The 21,043-nt window shown below is 41.5% G+C and overlaps 1 protein-coding gene across 1 annotated transcript; it reads left to right on the top strand.

Moving 5' to 3' along the window:
• The first annotated feature begins 12,373 nt into the window (after positions 1 to 12,373).
• On the top strand, positions 12,374 to 16,563 carry CUNH2orf66 (chromosome unknown C2orf66 homolog). The gene is made up of 3 exons (XM_019553649.1): positions 12,374 to 12,514; positions 14,098 to 14,289; positions 15,914 to 16,563. The coding sequence occupies exons 1-2, from the start codon at positions 12,392 to 12,394 to the stop codon at positions 14,269 to 14,271; spliced, it is 297 nt and encodes a 98-aa protein (XP_019409194.1). The 5' UTR covers positions 12,374 to 12,391; the 3' UTR covers positions 14,272 to 14,289; positions 15,914 to 16,563.
• Positions 16,564 to 21,043: the final 4,480 nt, after the last annotated feature.

Genomic DNA, 21,043 nt, shown 5'->3' on the forward strand with positions numbered 1-21,043 from the left:
CAGCACACATGTTGCAATACCCCAGGGTGCTCTGGCACCCCACCTGAGAACCACTCATCTAGTTTGTTCATACATAAACAGCCAGCAAAACTTTGTGGGCCCAGGTGGTTGTGTTGAATCATAGCTTCCTGCAGCACTGATACTTTTTATGAGTAGATTCTGGCATTCCTAGTAGTATAATATCCAGAAGATGTCAGAGAGAAACTTTTAGAATGAACATATGCAAGTAAGTTTGCATACAAGCAATACAAATCAGAGGTTACATATTTGTACAGTATAAAAAGTGACCTTTCTGTTTCTCTTCTCAGTTAGGTCAAACAGATCATTTATCATATTTGTTCTCCCTGATCCCATGATCCAAATTCAACTGATAGTCTGAGAGTGGTTTTGCAGAGGGTCACTCCTACTGGACTCCAAGTTACTTTGCAGTAGGGAATACAATATGAAAAATGGAGGGGGATGTTTCTGTCTTGATTCTGCACCTTGTATTGGATTGATTGTACCATAACATACAAAAAGTGAATGGTTAGGTGAGATTGGAAGAACCTCAAGTCTCCCTTTTTCCATACCATATATTTATCAGAAGTTTTTGCTTATTTAACTGTATTTATACCTGCTTTCTGAAAAAGGCAGATGTACATGCATGAAAAGGTGGTGTACATGCAAGGAAAATAGCTAGCAAGTAAGTAGATTCTAAGTCTAAGGTTAAAGCATTCTTATCAAGCACCTTTGTCAATTTTACAATGCTCTTATATGATCGGCTTTACAACTTGGAGCTTCGTAGCATTAATCAAGCTAAATATTCTTATTTGCCTTGCTTTTCTAACATTTGAAAATGTACATTGTTAACCTAATTGCATTAAGCGCACTTATTGAATTGCTGCTATACCCAGTATATGAACTCAATTATTCTCCCACAATGCAGTTCAGTCTATACTTCCAAAATATATACAGGATGGGGGGGCAATAAGGAGGTTCTATAGACCTTGACACTTCCCCCATCTAAATCTCTGCATACTCTGCTGGAATGTTTGTGCATGAACCTTGAGATCAGGAATATAAATAAGTAAAATATAACTTTGCATATATAAAATCCTTACTTTCTTAACTCTTAGTAGTACCACTCACTACCAAAGAAATAATTATTGGTACCTTTCTTTGAATTTATGCCATTAAGCTTTTAAGCAATAATATTTTTGGCTTAGTTCTTTTTTGCAGAGAGTATTTTTATGGTAACTACTCGCATGCATATTACTCTGCATGGCAAAATGTTACAATGCTTCCTTTAAAGGTTCTCATTTCCTATATTGTGAGTACACATTGTAAATCAAGAACTTGTGATACCCTCCAAACTCTTGTTTAGCCATTTGAGGGAAAAAAAAGCATGGTATGGTCATGGTCACCAGGGTGAGAACCTCATGAATTGTCAGGCCTTTTAGTTCTTCTTTTCTTGATGTCCGTATGGTATAAATGGACTCTGACACCATTGATGCTTTGGCTTAGTAAGTGGTAACCCCTTGCAACTCCTGTTGGCTTTCATTTTTTTTCAAGAGCCTGTGTAAAATATCCAACAGCAATTACTTTATCTGTAGTGGACATGGAAATTAATACTGTAGATTTTTTTCCAACACATTATTCAATTATTGTTGTACTCATATTGCACTCAGTCTGGATCCAGTATATCATTGATGGGAAGCCCTCATTATAGATAACAAAATGCATGTGATTAGCTTCTAGCCTGAAGAGCACTTTAGTTAGCTTTTTTGCTCTTTTGTTTGGAGTGGACAGAAAAATGAATGTTTTTCTGCCTGCAATAATTTATTTTAGCAAGCAGATCGTGAAACAAATTAAATTAACTAAAAATATTTGTTTCCAGAACAAAGAATAAAGGAAAGTAGATGGTCATATGCTGCCTCCGACTTTCACTGATTTTGTTTTAGGTGTAACAATTTTTTTTAACATTACAGTAACCTGCTGCCAGCAGTAGAGACAGTCCCTCCACAAGGTTTTATAATCTAACTAGACAGGACCATCCTCATGTTACAGATGGGCAAGTGAGGCACACAGATCAAGTGATTTACTCAGTTACACAGGAAGGTGGCGGCAAAGATAAGAGGTACTCCTACAGTTTAGCAATCTCTTCCTGAGCAAGCAAGAGTTTTAGTTTTCCACACACCTGTGGAATAGTCTTTTTAAAGCTGTTTCTGGGGGAAAACAGCAAAATAGATAGCACATGACAGCATCTTCAGAGAAAATTTTCAGTGAATCTGTCAACGTGGGGACAATGAGGAATTATTATTATTGTTACTACTACTGGAAAATAGCCAATGTAATTCCTATTTTTACAGAAAGAGAGAGAGAGAGACAAGCGATTACAGGCCTGTTAACTTGACTTCAAGATTATGTAAGTTGTTAGAACAGATATTAAAGTGGAGAATTATCAAAGATATGGAAGTAAAAAGAAAATGGGACAAAACCATATATGGTTTTATCTGAGGAAAATTGTGTCAGGCTAATTAGTGTTCTTCTCTGACTGGATAATTGGCATCTAGGACTTCAATTTATTTAGATTTAAGCAAAGATTTTGATACTGTGCCTCCTGGGTAACTGGCTTAACTGAAGAGAACAGAAATCAGAGTTACAATTATGAGGTAGACAAGGAATTGGCTACGAGAGCCTGTTATAATGAAAGAAGAGCTGTCAGACTGGAGAGCAATTACTAGCGCTATTAGGTGCAAGAGCTCTTGGAACAAATTGTGTTTTAAATTTCTGTTTGCAGCCTTGTTATGGGAACTATAGCTTCATGCAATTGCAGATAATGCTAAATTGAGAGAGAATGCCATTGCAGAAGAGGACCAGATTGTAATACAGCAAGATTTAGATAATATAGAATGCAGGATTAGAATTTCAAATGTTTAATTATATGAGGTGCCAAATCATGCATTTAGGAGCCTGTAACAGGGGGTCTTCTCGGGGCCGATTTACCTTTGGCCTGGCCACCTGTTTCTGGGCCAACCGCCCGCCTTCTCGCCTGCCATGCCTTGTTGTTAATTAATTAACATTCTTAATTTGGTGGGCAGCCACCCATTTTCTTGCCCCGATGCCAGGGGGTGCTATCTGCAGCTCCATTCCTCCCCTACACTGCAGCCCATGCCTCGCAGATGGTATCTGCTGATGTTAATCTCACCAGCCCCATACTGGGCCCCAGACTTGTCTAATCAGGACTCCCCCAAAATCCCTCCATTCCGGTGGCCTGTCCCACCTTCATTCAAGCTATCTAGCTCCCTGAAAATATTTTCCCCTCTCGGATGTGGTCCTCTCCTGGGACCTTTGGCCATACAGGCCCTGATCTTACCCTCAAGGCCAGTCAGAAACCCCCTTAGCTCTGGGCATCCCTCACAGTGGGCCCCTGGCCCTTTTGACTGTTCTGGTCCTGGCCCCAGCACTGACCAGTCGAGGGTACTCTCTCGATCAAGTCTGAGTCTCTAGCCCCATTCTCTTCCCTAGGGTCTGCCCTCTGGGCCCTAGTAGCAGGTGACCCACCCAGATGTGAGGGCTGCGGGTTGAGGTGCCCCAACCTGCCTTTCACCAGGGTGGTAACTGGCCTGGCATTTCCTGGGGGCTCCACCACCGAGAGTGCCACCAGGCCACCCACTCCCAGCAGGGTGCAGTTTTAGGTCATGCCCAGGACCAGGAGCCTCCAGAACATCCCCTACAGCTCCTCCCTTACCTCCAGGATGATACAATCAGCCAGGCAATGTTGCTGCCTGGCCAGCCAGTAGGGAATTGATATATTTATATAGGCAACCAGGGTCAAAATGGCTGCTGCAATCAGGCACCTGCTGGCTGCTTGGCTCTGGTCTTAAAGTGGCAGGCACAAATGGTGCCCTGCCTCAGGGCTGATCACAAGGACTTCATTGTAATACAGTGCACACAGACTAGAGGCAGCCGAGGGAGAGAGGGACCTGCAAGTACTGGTCAATTTTAGGATAGCCCTAAATTGCCAGATTGATATGGCTGCAAAAAAGACTAATGCAGTTCTAAGGGGTTTTAGGTGCGGTATATTTAATAGAGATATAGAAGTACTAGTAAGTACCCTTTAATAAGGCATTTGTATTTAGAATACTACTAATACTCCAGTGACCATGCAGATGGGTGCTCTGAGTAGTAGTTCCTCCCCTTCTCTCATTTTAAGTGGTGATTGGGGATTTTTTGGGGCAGCTGATTGCCTGTGAACACAGGGGACTGCTCCAGGAGGCCCCTCCCAGTCCTGTAACTCCCTTGCCCACAGGGGTTTAGTTAAGCCAGGGGAGTCAGACTCACCTGGACCCCAGGCTGGATTAATGGGGCCAGCAGCAGCTGTAATGGGTTAAATGGCGGCAGCAAAAATCAGGCGCAGTGATCTGAGCAAGGCTTCAATCTGTACAGCCCTTGCTTGCTGCCTCTCCTGCTGAAAGCCATGTTCATCTGGGCCCAGAGACCCTAAATTCTGTACCTGGCCATGCCCCCTAGCTTCAAATTCCAGTAATTGTTTGGGCTACTAGTGGACCAGATGGAATAATTTCTTGGGTGGGATCTGGCCCATGTATGCAACATCTCTGAGCTAAGCCATTGATAGCTTTCTTCTAACACAACAGCTCAATTTCAGCCTGAATGTTTAATTTGGAAACATTTTAGGGCTTCTGAAAAGCATAATGAAAAGAAGTCTATGAATAGGTATAGTTTGGAATGACAGATCAATCTTCACCTGCCACAAGTGCAAAAGCAAACAGAAAAACAAATGGTACTGGTTACAATTGAAAAATAATCATTTGCAGGGCAAGCCAGAAGCCAACAAAGTCAAGCCTTATTGAGCTAGGAGCTATATAAACATATAGAAAAGATCCCCTGCCCATAAATCCATAGGACATACAACCTATGGAAGCAGAACTTGCTTCACAACAGCATCGGACAAGAATCAGATATTCACACACATTGGAAAACAGAATGAAAACAGAAAATCCCTCCTGTAGTCAGCAGTATTCCTCCCCAAGAGAGATGCTATTTGTGGCTGGGAATGGGCAGTGAGCCCTTGGTTTATTAATTGTTTTGCTTAGGTGAGGCTTAAAAATAAAACAATGTGTTCCTGTAGGCAAAATACACATGACAATCATTCACTTGCTTATTTTGATAGATGTATAAGCTGTTGTGTTTAAAACTGCCAGTCGCATTTGACGTTTGTTTAACTTTTCTGTGAGTGCATCTACACATGCAGTTAATGTGACACAATAAACTCTGGAGCAATTTGATCCAGAGTAAACTGCTCCCAGACATAATGTCTACACATTCACCCGGGACAGCAGCAATTTGAGCCAGGGTGGAACAGGCTCCTTGCTGGTTGGGCTGACCAGTGCTGTTTATGCCCATGGTCAGAATTTATATGTGTTTTTGTGCAGTAAATTACTCCACTGTAAGATAGTACTGTCCTCAACAGTGCTATCTTATGGCAGACTTAATTAGTTTACTGTGTCCTAATACCAGCACACATGTAGATGGTTATGCTTTACTGTGGAGCTAATTAATCCATTCCTCACTAAAGCAGACATGTAAATACACCCTGTATGTCTCAACTCTGGCTGCTGGCATTAGGATCCAACTCTCACTAAAAGCTATGGAAGAAATTACTGTTGACATCCATAGGTTTTAAATTAGATTTTCTATGCTGTATAATATAACTGGAGGCCTGGCTAGATCCTACTTCTTTAGGTCTACAATCTCTGCTGGATGATACCCTTGGAACTGCTTTGAATCTGTCTACTGTTATTTAATTACAGTTACTGAATGCTGTGATTCTCTTTTTCATCCAGTGACATTTCAGGAATCCCACAAAGATAACAGTAGCTTTCGTGCTAAAAAAAATTAAGAAATCCTCCATAAACAGAATTGCTGGTGCTAAAGCTTGATGAGTATCAAAACTTTCCTCCAGGAACTGGCATAAAATAAGAAGCCTTCACTATGGAACACCACAGTGCATCCCAACAGTAATGTGCCTTACCTAGGATATATCTTTTTGACATGGGTATTAAGTGTGTAGTCGGGTATTATGTTGTTTATTCAGGCTAGAACCTGATTCCCGTAAAACGGGCAAAGCCTGTTAATATTGCTGTCCCTGGTGCTGATCTGAACACTAGACTGCTTAAGTTAAATGCTACCAATGTCTAACAAGGACAAAGCAGTTAATGTTCAAGTACATTTTTTTTTTTAATTGCAAATCTCCAGCATCTCTGAGCTGGGTAAACAAACTTGTATTCATGCACACAGAGACAGCAAACTAGTCCTATTGGGATTGTATTTATTGTGCTGCTAATGGTGGTAGGATGCCAAGAGGTTTTGGGGGTTGGGAATAATGTGTATATATATAATGTGTGTATAGTGTGTATATTACTTCTAAACAAATAAAAATGAAAGTGTCATTTGTCTTGTACCTTCCCAGCCCTCCAGTTGGTAAACAATACATGGTCGTGTTACCAAAGCTATAGTTCCAGGTTCAGTGTTTCAACTAGTATTTCATCTTGTATTATAGCCTTCCCTATGTCTTATTAAGCTCATTTATAGCTTCTTCTGTATCAAGTCTTGGGATGGAGTCTTGAAAAGAATATTTAGCTGAGCCTCAGAAACAGTTATTTTCCATGAGTGGAGATAATAGTGCACCACCTAGTGTTATGCTATCACTACATATATTAATTGTTATAGCTTCATTAAGAAATTTAATTGGAGCAGCCTTCTTGACTGAAGGCTATCTTGGCCCCATTATATATGCCTCTAAAGTCACTATTCTCAAGAGATATCTGAATCCTCTTGCATAAATTAAGCCAATAAGATGGAGCACATTGCCTTAAAGTTCATTGTAATTCACCCTTGGCTGATCTGGACTTAGCATGTGCCTTGAGAGAAGTGTTCATTTTGTCATGGACAGTATGTCATGCACTTTCTCCAGGACCTGGAAATTCAGGCTGTGTGACGCTTCGGTCCCTAATTAAATTTGGCAGAGATTCGGCCTGATTTGGCATCCAAATCTCTGAATCTCAATCAAATCAGGGACCCTTTAATCTCTCCAAATTGATTCAGAAAGATTTGGTGATTTGGACATAGACACAGCTTTAAATTTTTTTTTTTTTTTTTTTTTTTTTTTTACAGACCTCAAGGTAGCAGGTGGCTTGTGAATGCTGAGATGCTGGGGAGGATGGAGTGTCCCACAGGAGTGTGAGGGTGGGGGAGGGGGTCCCCAGTGGACTCGGCAGCAGACCCAGACGTGGACCAAAAGCACTTCCGGTCCACTTTCGGGTCTGCTGGGGAGAGCGCTGGGGGCCCCTCTGTGCCCTCTCAGCTTGGCTGCTGGTATCTCCTGGGTCTGGGGAAGCACCTGGGGTCCCCCCGTGGCCGATTGCTGAGCTGGGGGGAGGATGGGGGTGGGGCCCCTGGACACTCTCCGGCGGACTCAGAACTGGACTGGAAGTACTTCTGGTCCACTTCCAGCTTTGCCATGGAGCATGCGCAGGCCCTCCCCCCCCGCACTCCAGTGGGATGTTACATCCTCCCCATCATCACAATTGTCACGAGCTGTGCCTAGTACCTTGAGGTTCATACAAAAAACATTTAAAGCTGTGTCTGGCCAAATCACTAATTCTCTGAATCAGCATTGAATCTTTAGATTCAGATTTGGCCGAATCGAAACAGGACAGTGATCTGAAGCAACAAGTCGAATCACTGTCTCTGATTCAGACCAAATCTGAATTGAATATGCTCCCATTTCATACACCCTCTACTAGAAATGTTTCTTTTGAGTGTGTTGCAAGTCGGTATTTATTTTGCATAGTCTTTTTTACCTAAATCTAAGGCTGACTCTATTTCAATTTTAATTCTAAATGAGTTCCATGCTGCATCAGCATTCAAGGGAGGTGAAATCAATGGCATAATTTCACTGAGATTTGCAGAAAATAAAACATGTGCTTTGGTCTTTTGTGTTGCTGATGTTGGTATGTAATGGGCAGATTTGTACAATGAATTTTCCTTTGGTGAAAGTCTTAATATGCAGTACAGAGGTATATGCTTCTTGTCACAATCTAATAATGTTGATATGCATCTTGTCACAACATAATACAAACATTGATGATAAAATCTAATTGACATCAATGTTCAGTTCTTGGATGTGTCCACAAGACTTCCCAGGGCTGGCTGCCCTAAATAGACACTGGCAAATGCACAGTACTTGATGGCTACAAAGATCCAGTAGTGTTTGACCAATATTCATTTTTTCCCCCCAGTTTTTGTTGTGGTAAGCACCAAGCAGCCATACTGATACAAGCCGTCCTCAAAATGAATTGCAATACCAGTGCACACTATTGTCATATTCGCGCAGGCAACTTTAAAGACAGTTAATTTTAAGCCAGAAAATAAAAGTTAGGGTAAGGAATTTTTAGTGCTTGTTTTTAGGACAAAGAACTCTGCCATGGTTGGATTCCTAGCATGCAAGACTATCTCTTTTGGTATGATAGGACAGTGTAAGCAGAGTATCAGACACTAATTTAGAGGGTATACCAGAATGGCAGCCAAAGAAAAGTGTGGGGTCCTTGGCCCCTCCTCCCTCTACTCTCCTCAGGGTAGTAAGATTGCTAGTTATGCCTCTGGATACAATATATTCAAATATGATCATCAGAGCCTAGAAAGTAAAAACAAATCCAATTTGAAAAGCATCTATTTGCTTCTGGCAGACAAGGTTCTTTGGGTAAATCTGATATCTTTTATTAGACAAACTCAAATAGATAGAAAAATTCTTCTTAGCAAGTTTTTGGGTATAAATACCCTTTGTCAGGCTGAAGAAGCATCTGCAGTTGGTGTGTGCTCTTCCTGGATGGAATGAATAGCAAATAAGCCAGAGGCTGGTATGCATGCAAGAAAGGCAGTCAGTGAAGATGTAAACTGAGGAGTCAGTGGGTGAGAGACAGACTTGGGGGAAGGGGAGTGAATGTCGCTGGTAAATAGTGGAGAGGTACCTGGGGGGTCAGATGTTAGGTAGGTTATAACATGGCATAAATCTAATGTCTATATTTAGTTCATGATTTTTTGTATCCAGGAGGTTGATGAAGTGAAGTTCCTAGGCTCATCTGTGAAAAGTTTTTTGTAAATTCCCTTTGAGGATTAGAACTGAGAAAGTGGAGAGAGTGGTTTTCTTGTGAGAAATGTGCCCCCACAGGTAATTGAGTATTCCAGTCTTTGATTGCACACCGGAAATCTATTTTTCTGGTGTGCAGTTGTTGTTTGGTCTCTCCTACGTATTTTCCATCAGGGCAATTGGTGCATTGGATGAGATGCATTACATTTCTGGAGGTGTAGGTGTAAGATCCAGGAATGCTGATGGTTCTGTTGTGGGGTATAGTAATTGTGGGGGTGGTGGAGATATGTTGGAAGGTTTTACATTTCATGTCATGGCATGGTCTGGATCCATTTGATGTGTTTCAGGCCGTGGGAAGTTTGCTTGCTTCTGGTGGTAAGGTTAGCCAGATTCATTGCTTGTTTGAAGGCTAGGATGGGTAGTTCTGGGAAGATATCTTTGAGTATCTGGTCTCCTAGTATAGGTTGCAATTGTATGAGGATTTTTTGTATGGGCTCAAGGAAGGGGTGATATGTCATAACCAGTGGTGTGTGACTCATGGGGGTTTTCCTTCTGTATTGCAGCAATTCTTCATGTCGTATCCAGGTGGCTCTTTTAAATGTGCGATCTATCTTCCTGGAGGAGTGTCCTTGTAGAGTGAAAGACTTTTTGAGATTAGTGAGGTGGCAATCTCAAGTGTTCTCCTGAATGGAAATTCAGGAGTATCTGAGGGCTTGGCTTTATATCACAGCTTTTCTTAGTGTGTTTAGGGTGATTGCTGGTTCTGTGCAGATATTCATGTTGGTCTGTGGGTTTCTGGTATAACGTGATCTGGATTTTATCATTCTGGATACTGATCATTGCATCTAAAAGTAGATGTTGGTGCTAGAGTATTCAAGAGATAGTTGGATGGAGGGGTGATGATAGCTGAATTTGACGGAACTCAATCAGAGATTGCAGGTTTTCAGTCTAAATGATGAAGATGTCTTTGAGAAATTCCTCTTCCAGGTGGCTCATAAAAAGTTTGGCATACTGTGGGGCCATTTTGGTCCCTTGAACCTATACAAACCTATATGAAACCTACAAGAAAATTCCCTCAAATCTATATGAAAAATCCTCAAACAATTGGAACCCATACTAGAAGGAGAGCCAATTCTTAAAGAGATCTTCCCAGAACTATCCATCCTGGCCTTCACACAAACACCAAACCTCACTAACCTCACCATCGGAAACAAACTTTCTACAGCACAAAATGCACTGAATGGATCCAGACCATGCCATGAAAAGAAGTGCAAAACCTGCGAACACATCTCCAACACCCCCACAATTACTGCACCCTACAACAGAACCATCAACATTCCTGGATCTTACATTACATTTCTGGAAGTGCAGCTGTATCTCATCCAATGCACCAAAAGCCCTACGTAGGAAAGACCAAACAACAACTGCGCACCAGAATGAATGCACACAGGAGATCTATTAAAGACAAGAATATCCAATTACCTGTGGGGGCACATTTCTCACAAGAAAACCACTCTCTCTCCACTCTCTCAGTTCTAATCCTCAAAGGGAATTTACAATAAACTTTTCACAGATGAGCCTAGGAACTTAATTTCATTGACCTTCTGGATACAAAAAACCATGGACTAAATATAGACATTGGATATATGACACATTATAACATGCCTACCATCTGAGTCCCTGGGTACGTCTCCACTATTTACCAGCTACATTCATTCCCCTTCCTCCCGGCTTACCCCACCCTGTCTCTCACCCATTGACTCCTCAATTTGCATCTTCACTGACTGCCTGTCTTGCATGCATAGCAGCATGCATACCTGGCTTCTTTGCTATTCATTCCATCCAGGAAGAGTGCGCACGAACTGCAGATGCTTCCTCAGCCTGACAAAGAGTATTTAAATCCAAAATCTTCCTAAAAAGAATTTTTCCAACTATTTGAGTTGGTCTAATAAAAGATTTACCCAAGGAACCCTGTATGCCTATGTCCTTAGACCAGCACAACTACAACCTACACTTCTATTTACTGCTGAAATTTAAGTTGCAGTGGTTAGGATAATTTTTAGATAGTTGAGAGAAAAATCTATTGGGAAGTTGTAAATAGAAGTAACAGCAGTTTTGGCATGAATGGGGTACTGTAGCATAAGGCCAAGTTAAACAGCACAGATGTTTATATGTGTATACACAGTATATGTAGATGTGATCTGTAACTGAGTGCAGCTGACACTTGCATTCAAATGTTATGATTTTGTATGTTGAAGTATCTATTATTATGCAATTTTTCCAGCACCAAAAAAAATGTTCCTTGGCTGAGCTAGCTGGGAAACCATTCTGCCCGATACAATCATTAGTGATAATCATCATCATGGAAATACTGTGTGTGAACTGCGTGTTTAAAGTAACAAATTGATACAGCCACTATCATCCCTGCAGGGACTTTTTTTTTAAACTTATTTTTGCCACCCACCAATTTTCAGTGATATATCTGGATAAGGAGAAGTGACTGCTGCACCATTCAGTAGCAACAGGCCTTGAGAGCATCAGCGATGACATTCTCAAGGGTCTTTATGTCCTGGGTGGAAATGGAATCATTACTGTATTTTTGAACTACTGCTAACGTCATTGACACCCACCTACAGTCAGTCCACTAGAAATATAAGTGGAGAGATCAGACTGTTCACAAATTACACACAGACTAACCAGAAAAAGGGCAAGTCCGAGACAAACTCATTGGTAAGTTTCATTTAAGGAGCAGGTGAAGGAGAGTGAATGTCAGTTTTTTTTATTTATTTCTATATATAATTGTTGTTAAGTATATCTTCTGCATTTAGCTTCCTTCTTCCAGTCTTTAAAATTTAACTAGCTGGGCTTCAAATTATATTCCTTCATATTCCAAATGGTGCAAAAAGACATATTGCTGTCACTAAACACTTGGCTATTTAGAGGATTTTTTATACTGGAAGTGCAGAGCTAATCCTCCTTTTAAAGAAGGGATCTAGGGTCCTGATAACAGATTGCAGTGGTGGAAGCTTTGTTCCTCAAGGTGTGTTATAGGTATGACAAACAAAAACAAACCCCACTCCAACCTAGTAGCTCCTCCTTTCCCTCCATTGGTTATTTTTTATTTAAAATAATTTATTTGGATTAACATTTGCTTCATTTCTGAGTGGTGAAAGTTAAGTATGATTCATGAATCTGGTTTTTTTTTTACCTCACTATGTGCAGCCTGCTCCTCTCTTCAGTATGTGGAAGACAGTATTCCTGATTTTCTTCACTATGTTGACTCTGTGGGGCTTGGTAAAGGGGGCTCCTCTGAGACCAGAAGAAAAGTGGAAACCTTTGGACAACCCCAGGAACAGAGATCTGGTAAGGAAGCACTGCAGAATACATTGGAGAAAACCCTAAGCTTTGTTTGCCTTTCACGTATTTATGTGCTTCGTTATAAAAATTACTTATCTCCCTTTTATAGTTTAAAAAAAAAAAAAATGTAAAGTGAAGTGGGCCCACACTTCTGGGCTAATAATTCTGTACTTTGTACAGATCAAAATTATCAGCTACTTGAACATACTACAGTCTAAACTCACCTTTTATCTAAGGAAACATTTTTAGTGTAATACACTGTACATTATATTCTCTTTATCCGTCTGAAGTAAACATTAATTTTACAAGAGCTGTATTTTAATTTATAAAAATACAGTTTATGTTATCAAATAAAATAGCATGATTTGGTATTTTTCTTCTAATCCTGAACTTATGTATTTTGTGGACACAATACTGTTTTGAGTTAAATGATGAACAATGGCTTTGAGTGTGCTCATAAAGATCTGAAAGCCAACTAATTTACATCTAAGAATATTCAACTATTAAGGATCAGAGGTTCTGTTAAACAGATTTGAGCTGGCCCTTGTTCTGGTTGCTTAAGATGGATTTAATTATATGTAAAGTATATTTTAGTTAGTATTTATTACAATGCATATATGGTCTCCTTCTAAACAAATGTAAAAATGGTTAATTACTAATCTGTCTATTTCAGATGACTTTTAGGGAAAGGTTAAACAAAACTGTTTGGAAATCTGGGAGTACTTTAAATTGGCTTTGGTGCAGGTGTCAGTGTACACCTTTTGTTAAGAAAACAGTTGTAAATTTGGTAATTGGTTTCTTGAAAAAAACTGTAAGGAACACATCGGTTTGAAGGATTTCTAATACTGTGGTCTACTTAAATTTCATAACTTGGGGGACAAACAGTGTGAAAAAGGAACCTATAAAAGGTGGGTTACCTGTAGTAAGTTTAAACTGACCAAATCCGTAACATTTTAGAGATGTGAGGCATTATTGAAGTGCTTTGAAATGGTCTGATATAATTTTCCTAATATGGAAACCGAAAGCTGTTAAATGTAATTGACAAGTACTTTGTGTCCAAAATATGCACACTGTGGATATACACAACTGAGGGTATTGGGAATGGGAAGAGCCTTGTTCCTCCAGTTCGTCACTGGCTGATGGGTTGATCTTTTTTTTTTTAACAGGTGTGTGCATCACAAGACACAAAAGACCTAAAGGTCTGATTACACTTGCTCATAATGAAAGTGCCTTATTCCTCAGGTAGTTCCATTAATTTTAATGTCAGAATTTGGTAGGAATTGCTGCCTATTTAGCATGTCTCTGCAGAAAGGCCAAGAGTAAGTGCACTGAGTGACTAAACTGCTATGAGGTGAAGCTGTTTCAGTTCAGGACTGAAGCAAATGATTGGGGTAGAGTAGAAAACCTGAACTGCCAGTGACCATGCTGGACCTGCTTGCAGATAAAATGGAGGATTTCATTTCATTCTGTGTTTTCTCCATTCTAATCTAGCTCCTTCTGCAACCATCATATTTACTCAATATTATTGGAAATGATTCATTTGGAGGTGTGTGGGGGTTATCCTTTTTCTAAATGGAAACTGTCTTCAGTTTTTCAGAACACTCCAAGCTTATTTTTCTGGGAGAGATCTCAGGAAGTTTCCAGGAACTTTCTCTTTGAACAATGGATCAAAGCCTGTTACTTTCTACTTGGATCCCATTGCTTCTGCATTTGCAGATTATGAAGAAAGGAAAAATTCTTTCCCGAAGTATCTCAGAGGCTGAAAGAAACTGCTTAACAAGGTAACGATTAAAACCAAATAAACAAAACTAAAAATAAAATTCCAGTGCAATTTTCAGTCGCGTGTGATTACAGTTTTGGATTTGGGTAATTTCCATATCTAAGTGAAGAGATAAATGGCATTGTAACCCTTAATTAAGATTGATTTAAATGTATTTAGGTAGACACTTCTGTGGCTTTACTTACTTACTAAAATAAAATTAGTATCTTTGATGAGAAGAAATATGAAGTCAGCTGTGTATATAGTATTTCTGTTTGCCCTGCTTAGATTTCATATGCTTTTCCAGTATATTAAAAAAAAAAAAAAAAGCTGGAAGCTTGCTGACTAGTAAAATGTGGGGGGGAAGTTTTGCAAAAACAATTATAAACCTAGCACAACCTACACTTCAAATTGATGTCAAAAACTTCCCACGATCTGAGCACAGTAAGAAAAAAAGTCTAGATATAAAAATAGGAAAATAATATAGTAATAGACATTATTTTGTCATCTTAACTATTTTCCTTATTTCTACAATTACATTCTAAAGTTGGGGAAAAAGGTTAATACATATTTCACTATATCAGATATTAGCAACCTTTTACTAAGAGCGTGCAACAGATTCTAGCCCAGCTGCTCACCCCCTCCTGCAGTTCCAGCTGCCCCGCCCTGTGTGGAGGGCTATTCTCTCACCCTGCAATGCAGCCTCCAGTGAAAAATGTGCCACTGCAAAGCATGGTATGCTGCAATTTGGAGTGGCTAATGTAGTGGTGGTGATAAGCAGAGACTGCAGTAGAAGCAAGAGAGCATCCCTCTGCGCAGAGCAGGGAGACAGAGGTGGTAGCAGGGGATCAGCCTGCTGTTTGTACAAGCAGGTCAATGGGCTACTTGGGACTGCTAGGAGCAGCAGGTGATTGGTGCGCTATTAGTAAAACATCATTCCAATCCAGTCTCTTCACAAGTTGGATCCCGCATTTGTACTTAAATATTGCTTAACATAAGAAATCTCAGAGTAGCTGGAGATACTGCAGGTACCTTTAAAAACGCTTTTACAGGCTGGTAATCTGAGCATTTAAAAAAACCCCAAACACTTTTAATAGTTACATTTCCTGTGTTTGGTTAGTTCTTTACATTTCATAATCTTTCCACTCTGTTAGTCTTGAGGGCACATACAAGGTGCAGAGAACAGCAGAAGCAGTACCTTCCGAGTGTTTGTGCAGGCAGGGTACTGGGCATCACAGAGATATACTTCACAGGAGTCTCTTGCCTAATGTTCTGCATGTTCAGGACATTGAGTAAAACAGTGGCAGATCCCAGGGAGGAGGGGCCACAAGCAAAGGAAAACCAATCCAGCCACAGTGGCTCTACTGCCAATCCATGGCTTCAGGACAGGAGGAATCTGTCCCTTACTTTTACCCCTACAACAAAGATCGTGTTCCCATTAAAGTAAAAGAATGTTAATTGATTTCTTAACAGAGAATATGGTAGTAACTTTTTATTAAGTCACAAATTTAAATTTCAATAAGGTCTGTGAAAGTCAGTAGAACTATGAATGTCAGTTGGCATCATTGGCCTTAGGATAATACTCCATGGGCATTTACATATTTCTGCTTTAATATGCTTAGTCTTACTATACTTTTATCTTTCAGGTGATTACTTGGACTTCAGGTGAACTTGAAGAATACTTGGCAAGATATGACTACCTTGGGCTTTTTAACTATTATCTGACTTTTCAGCATACCAGATTTTACATACACAAGTCTCACATCTGGCTATAACTGCCACACTTTCTTATTTTGAGCTAGTAGGGGACATATGACCAAAGTTTGTCTTACAGAATTTTACTTGTTTAAATGTAAATAAATTAAAAGTTCAGTCCAACTAGTGTTTGCAACTGATCTCAAATACCTTTGTCAAGGAATGTAAATAAATGTTATCTTTATTATAACTAAGTTCTAGAAAACTTTTCTTGAATGGAATTCTAGTGAGACTATTTCCTCACAATTCCTTATATTGTGTTTGGTTGAACTTTTAACAAAACTGAGCTTCAGTTGTTACAGAAACTTACAGAAACCTGCCTGTCTGTTCTGTGATGGTACAGAACCTCCCACAATGTGTCCTGGTTTGGGACTGGGGTAACTGCAATACAAATAATGAACACACTTTGACACACAAAAACAAAGATATACTAATCTGATGTGAGAATGGAAGGCAACTTGGGTCACAGTAACTATAAAATGATAGAAGTTAAACTTCTAAGGGGAGGAAGGAAGGAGAGCAGCAGATTAAGGACACTGCACTTCAGAAAAGCGGGCTTGAACAAATTTTGGGAACAGGTGGGCAGGATCTCCTGCAAGGCAAATCTGAGCAGATAAGAATCCAGGAGAGCTGGCTGTACTTTAAGAATGACTTTTTAGAAGGGCACAGGAGCAAGCTATCCCAATGAGATGGAAGAATGGAAGTGCACCAGGAGACCAGCCTGGCTAGACAGCAATCTGTTTAAGGGGTTGAAACACAAAAAGCATGAATGATGCATGCGCCCCACAGCTGGGGGGGCACGGTGGTGCTGGCAGAGGTGGGAGTGTGGTGGTGGTAAGCTGGGGATTTTTGTAGGGGGTGCACGTGCACCCGCATGCCCCCCCTATGCATCACCACTGACAAAAAGTAATCCTATAAAAAATGGAAATTTGATCATAGTATTAGGGAAAGTTATAAGAGTATCAGATATGCATGGAGAGAGAAGATGAGGAAGAGAAAATTTGAGATGCAACTGGTAAGGAACATCAATGGCAATAAAAAGAGATTCTATAAATATATGAAAAGTAAGAGGAAGACCAGAGAAACCAGAGGCGCCTTACAGAATGTGAAAGGCAATCTAGTTACAGGAGATGCAGAGAAGGCTGAAGTTTTTAATGCCTCTTTTACTTCAGTCTTCACAAATAGGGGCAGCTACCAGATGATGGGTGCAGTTGGCAGCTAAGATAGGGAAGGTGACAAACAGCCTAGAGTAATAAAAGAACAGATTAGGGGTTACTTAGAAAAGCCGAATGCTTTCAAATCATCAGGACCAGATAGGATGCATCCAAGGGTACTGAGGGAATTAGCTTAGATAATTTCAGAGCTACTATCTATCCTCTTTGAGAACTTGTGGAGGTTGAGTTAAGGTCCTGGATGATTAGAAAAGGGCAAGTATAACACTCATCTTTAAGAAAGGGAAGAGGGAGGATCTGGGGAATAATAGACCAGTCGGTTTGACCTTGGTATGTGGAAAGACCAGAGAGCAGGTCCTCAAGGAATCTCCTGTGAAGCCCCTAGAGGAGACCAAGATGATCAGGAGCAGCCAGCATGTATTCACCAAATGAAAGTCATGCTTGACCAACCTGATTTCCTTCTATAAGCTGATAGGTTCTATGAACGAGGGGAGAGCAGTGGATGCAATACACTTTGACTTTAGCAAGGCTTTTCACATTCCCATGACATTCTCATTAACAAGTTAAGGAAATACAAAGTAGACAAAAATACTGTAAGGTGGATACATAACTGTTTGGACAATCATACTCAACAAGTAGTCATCAATGGTGCAATGTTTTTTTTGGGAGGAGGAATCAATAGGGTTTCTCAGTGAGCTGTCCTGGGTTTGGTATTGTTTAACATCTGTGGACAGTGGGACTGAGTGCACATTTAGCAAATCTGTGGATGATACCAAGTTGAGAAGATCTGCATATACTCTTAAAGATAGGGCTAAAAAAGGCCTAGATGGACTGGCGAAATGGCCTGCAATCAATTGGATGATTCTAAAAGGACAAGTGTAAAGTCCTGCATTTGGGTCAGAATAACCACACGCACAAATCTGATTCAGGAATGACTGGTTAGGCTCAAGTACAGCAGAGAAGGATACAGTAGATGGTGAGATAAATATAAGCCCACAATGTGCTCTTGTGGCAAAAAAAAAAAAAAGCTGACAGCATTCTGGGTTGTATTAACAAGTGTCACCGGGTAATCAAGGGAAGTGACTCTTCCACTCCATTCAGCACCGAGGAGACCTCACCTGGAGTACTGTGTCCAGTTTTGGGCCCCATGCTTCAAGAAGGATGTGGACAGTTCAGAAAGAGTCCAGTGCAAACCAACAAAAATGATTAGGGGTCTAGGAGGCAAGTCTTCTGAAGATAGGCTGAAAGAACTTGAGTTATTTAGTTTGGAAAAAAGAATATTTAGAAGGGATTTGATGAGTTTTCAAATACCTGGAGGGTGATTTTGGAAAGAATGGAGATCGGCTTTTCTCTGTGCCTGAGGGGACAGTACTAGGAGCAATGGCCTCAAACTTCAGGAGGGGTAATTTAAGTTGGAGACTTGGAGGGAATTTCTGACTATGAGGGTGGTAAAGCATTGGAACAAGCTACCTAGAGAAACTGTTGGTTTTTCCATCCTTGGAAGTTTTTAAAAGCAGGTTAGACAGGCACTTGGCTGGGATGGTTTATTATCAAGGATGATCCTGCCTTGAGCAAAGGAGTGAACTAAATGACCTTGTAAGCAATGGTGATGTGTAGGGGGTACATGGGGGGCATGTGCACCCCCTTAGAGCACTGGTGCACCCCCTCACAGCAGCATTACCCGCTTAGGCAGCAGGCAGGCAGGAGCACTGGTGCCCCACCTGAGAGCCCTGCCTGGGGAGTGGGGGCGCCAGAAGTGCTGCTGGCACTTCCAGGTGCGTCCCTGGCCCTTCCAGGCATGCTGCTGGCAATTCCGGGCACCATTCACTCTTAATGTCAGCTTAGAGGAAATGCTGCTTATGGGCTGCCATGTGCGACTGGCTGTGGGGGGACCCTGCTCCCTGGTGGCTGACTGGCTGCTGGGGGGGAAGTGCCTCCCCCCCGACTCAGGAAGCACCAGTTGTCCATGCTTGTAAGGGCACTTCCAAGCCTACTTTCCTATGATAAAAATGTTTAGGAAATGTACTGAGGTCATCCTATTGTAAAAAATGGAGAGTACCTCCATCACCAGTTCCATGGGACAGCCCTGCCCACTGTGGGTCAGGGAGACCCAGGTGAGGAAGATTCCTTGCCCTCCATTGAAGCTGAACTCGTGAAGGAACGCCTTGACAAACTGGATACCTTAAAGTCAGCTGGCCGTGATGGGTTACACCCAAGGTTAGGTACTTAAGGAGCTGGCGAGCATCATAGCTCAGCCCCTGCCACAGATCTTTGAGAATTCTTGGCACTCTGGTGAAGTGCCCGATGATTGGAAGAAGGCCAATATCATGCCTATCTTCAAGAAAGGGAGGAAAGTAGATCTGGCAAACTACAGGCCCATCAGCCTGACCTCTATCCTGGGGAAGGTCTTGGAAAAGATTATCAAGGAGGCCATCCTCAACAGACTAGCTGAAGGCAATATTCTAAGGGATACCCAGCACGGGTTTGTTGTGGGTAGGTCTTGCTTGAGCAATCTCATTTCCTTTTATGACCAGGTGACTTATCACCTGGACAAGGGGAAAGAGATCAATGTTGTATACCTTGACTTTAAAAAAGCCTTTGATCTGGTATCCCACGATCACTTCTTGGCTAAACTGGTTAACTGCAGCCTTGACATCGCCACGATCCGCTGGCTGAGGAACTGGCTCCGCAGTAGGACCTAGAAGGTTGTAGTCTACGGGAGCCAGTTGTCTTGGTATGCTGTGACCAGTGGGGTCCCACAAGGCTCTGTCCTAGGGCCTATACTGTTTAACATCTTCATCAATGATATGGACATTGGTGTTAGAAGCAGACTGGCCAAGTTCACCGACGACACCAAACTCTGGAGTAAAGCATCCACACCCGAGGATAGGAGGGTGATCCAGATGGATCTGGACAGACTCATGAAATGGATGGATGAGAATCTGATGGTGTTCAACACTGAAAAATGGAAGGTTCTCCACCTTGGGAGGAAAAACCTGCAGCATCCTTATAGGCTTGGTAGTGCTACACTGGTTAGCACTACAGATAAAATGGACTTAGGGGTCATGGTTGACCACAAGATGAACATGAGCCTTCAGTATGATGCTGCAGCTAGTAAAGCGACCAAAACGCTGGCTTGCATCCATAGATGCTTCTCAAGCAGATCCCGGGACGTCATTCTCCCCTTGTACTCGGCCTTGCTAAGGCCGCAGCTAGAGTACTGTGCCAGTTTTGGCCTCCATAATTCAAAAGGGATATGAAGAAGCTTGAGAGGGTGCAGAGGAGAGTCATATGCATGATCAGAGGTCAGGAAAACAGAGCTTGTGATGACAGACTGAGAGCAATGGGGCTATTCAGCCTGGAAAAGCGCAGGCTCGGGGTGATCTGGTGGCCACCTATAAGTTTATCAGGGGTGCTCATCAGGATCTGGGGAAACGTCTGTTCACCAGAGACCCCCAAGAGATGACAAGATCGAACAGCCACAAACTCCACTGTGACGTATTCAGGCTGGACATAAGAAAGAGCTTCTCCACTGTCCGAGCCCCCAAGGTTTGGAATAGACTGCCGCCAGAGGCAGTTCAAGCACCCACTTTGAATGCCTTCAAGACACATTTGGATGGTTATTTTGCTGGGATCCCATGATCCCTGCTGACTTCCTGCCCCTGGGGCAGGGTGCTGGACTTGATGATCCCCCGATGTCCCTTCCAGCCCAAATGTCTATGAAATCTATGAAATAAAAAATACCCTGCAAAATCTTTTAACGAGTTCCACAAAAGATATACATTAAAATATCATATGAAAGGTTTCATCTGATGCAGGGGTAGCAGTGGACATAGTCTTCCTGGACTT

The sequence above is a fragment of the Crocodylus porosus genome, unplaced genomic scaffold (genome assembly GCF_001723895.1).
Source record: "Crocodylus porosus isolate Cpor-Errol unplaced genomic scaffold, CroPor_comp1, whole genome shotgun sequence".
Taxonomy (NCBI): Eukaryota; Metazoa; Chordata; order Crocodylia; family Crocodylidae; genus Crocodylus; species Crocodylus porosus.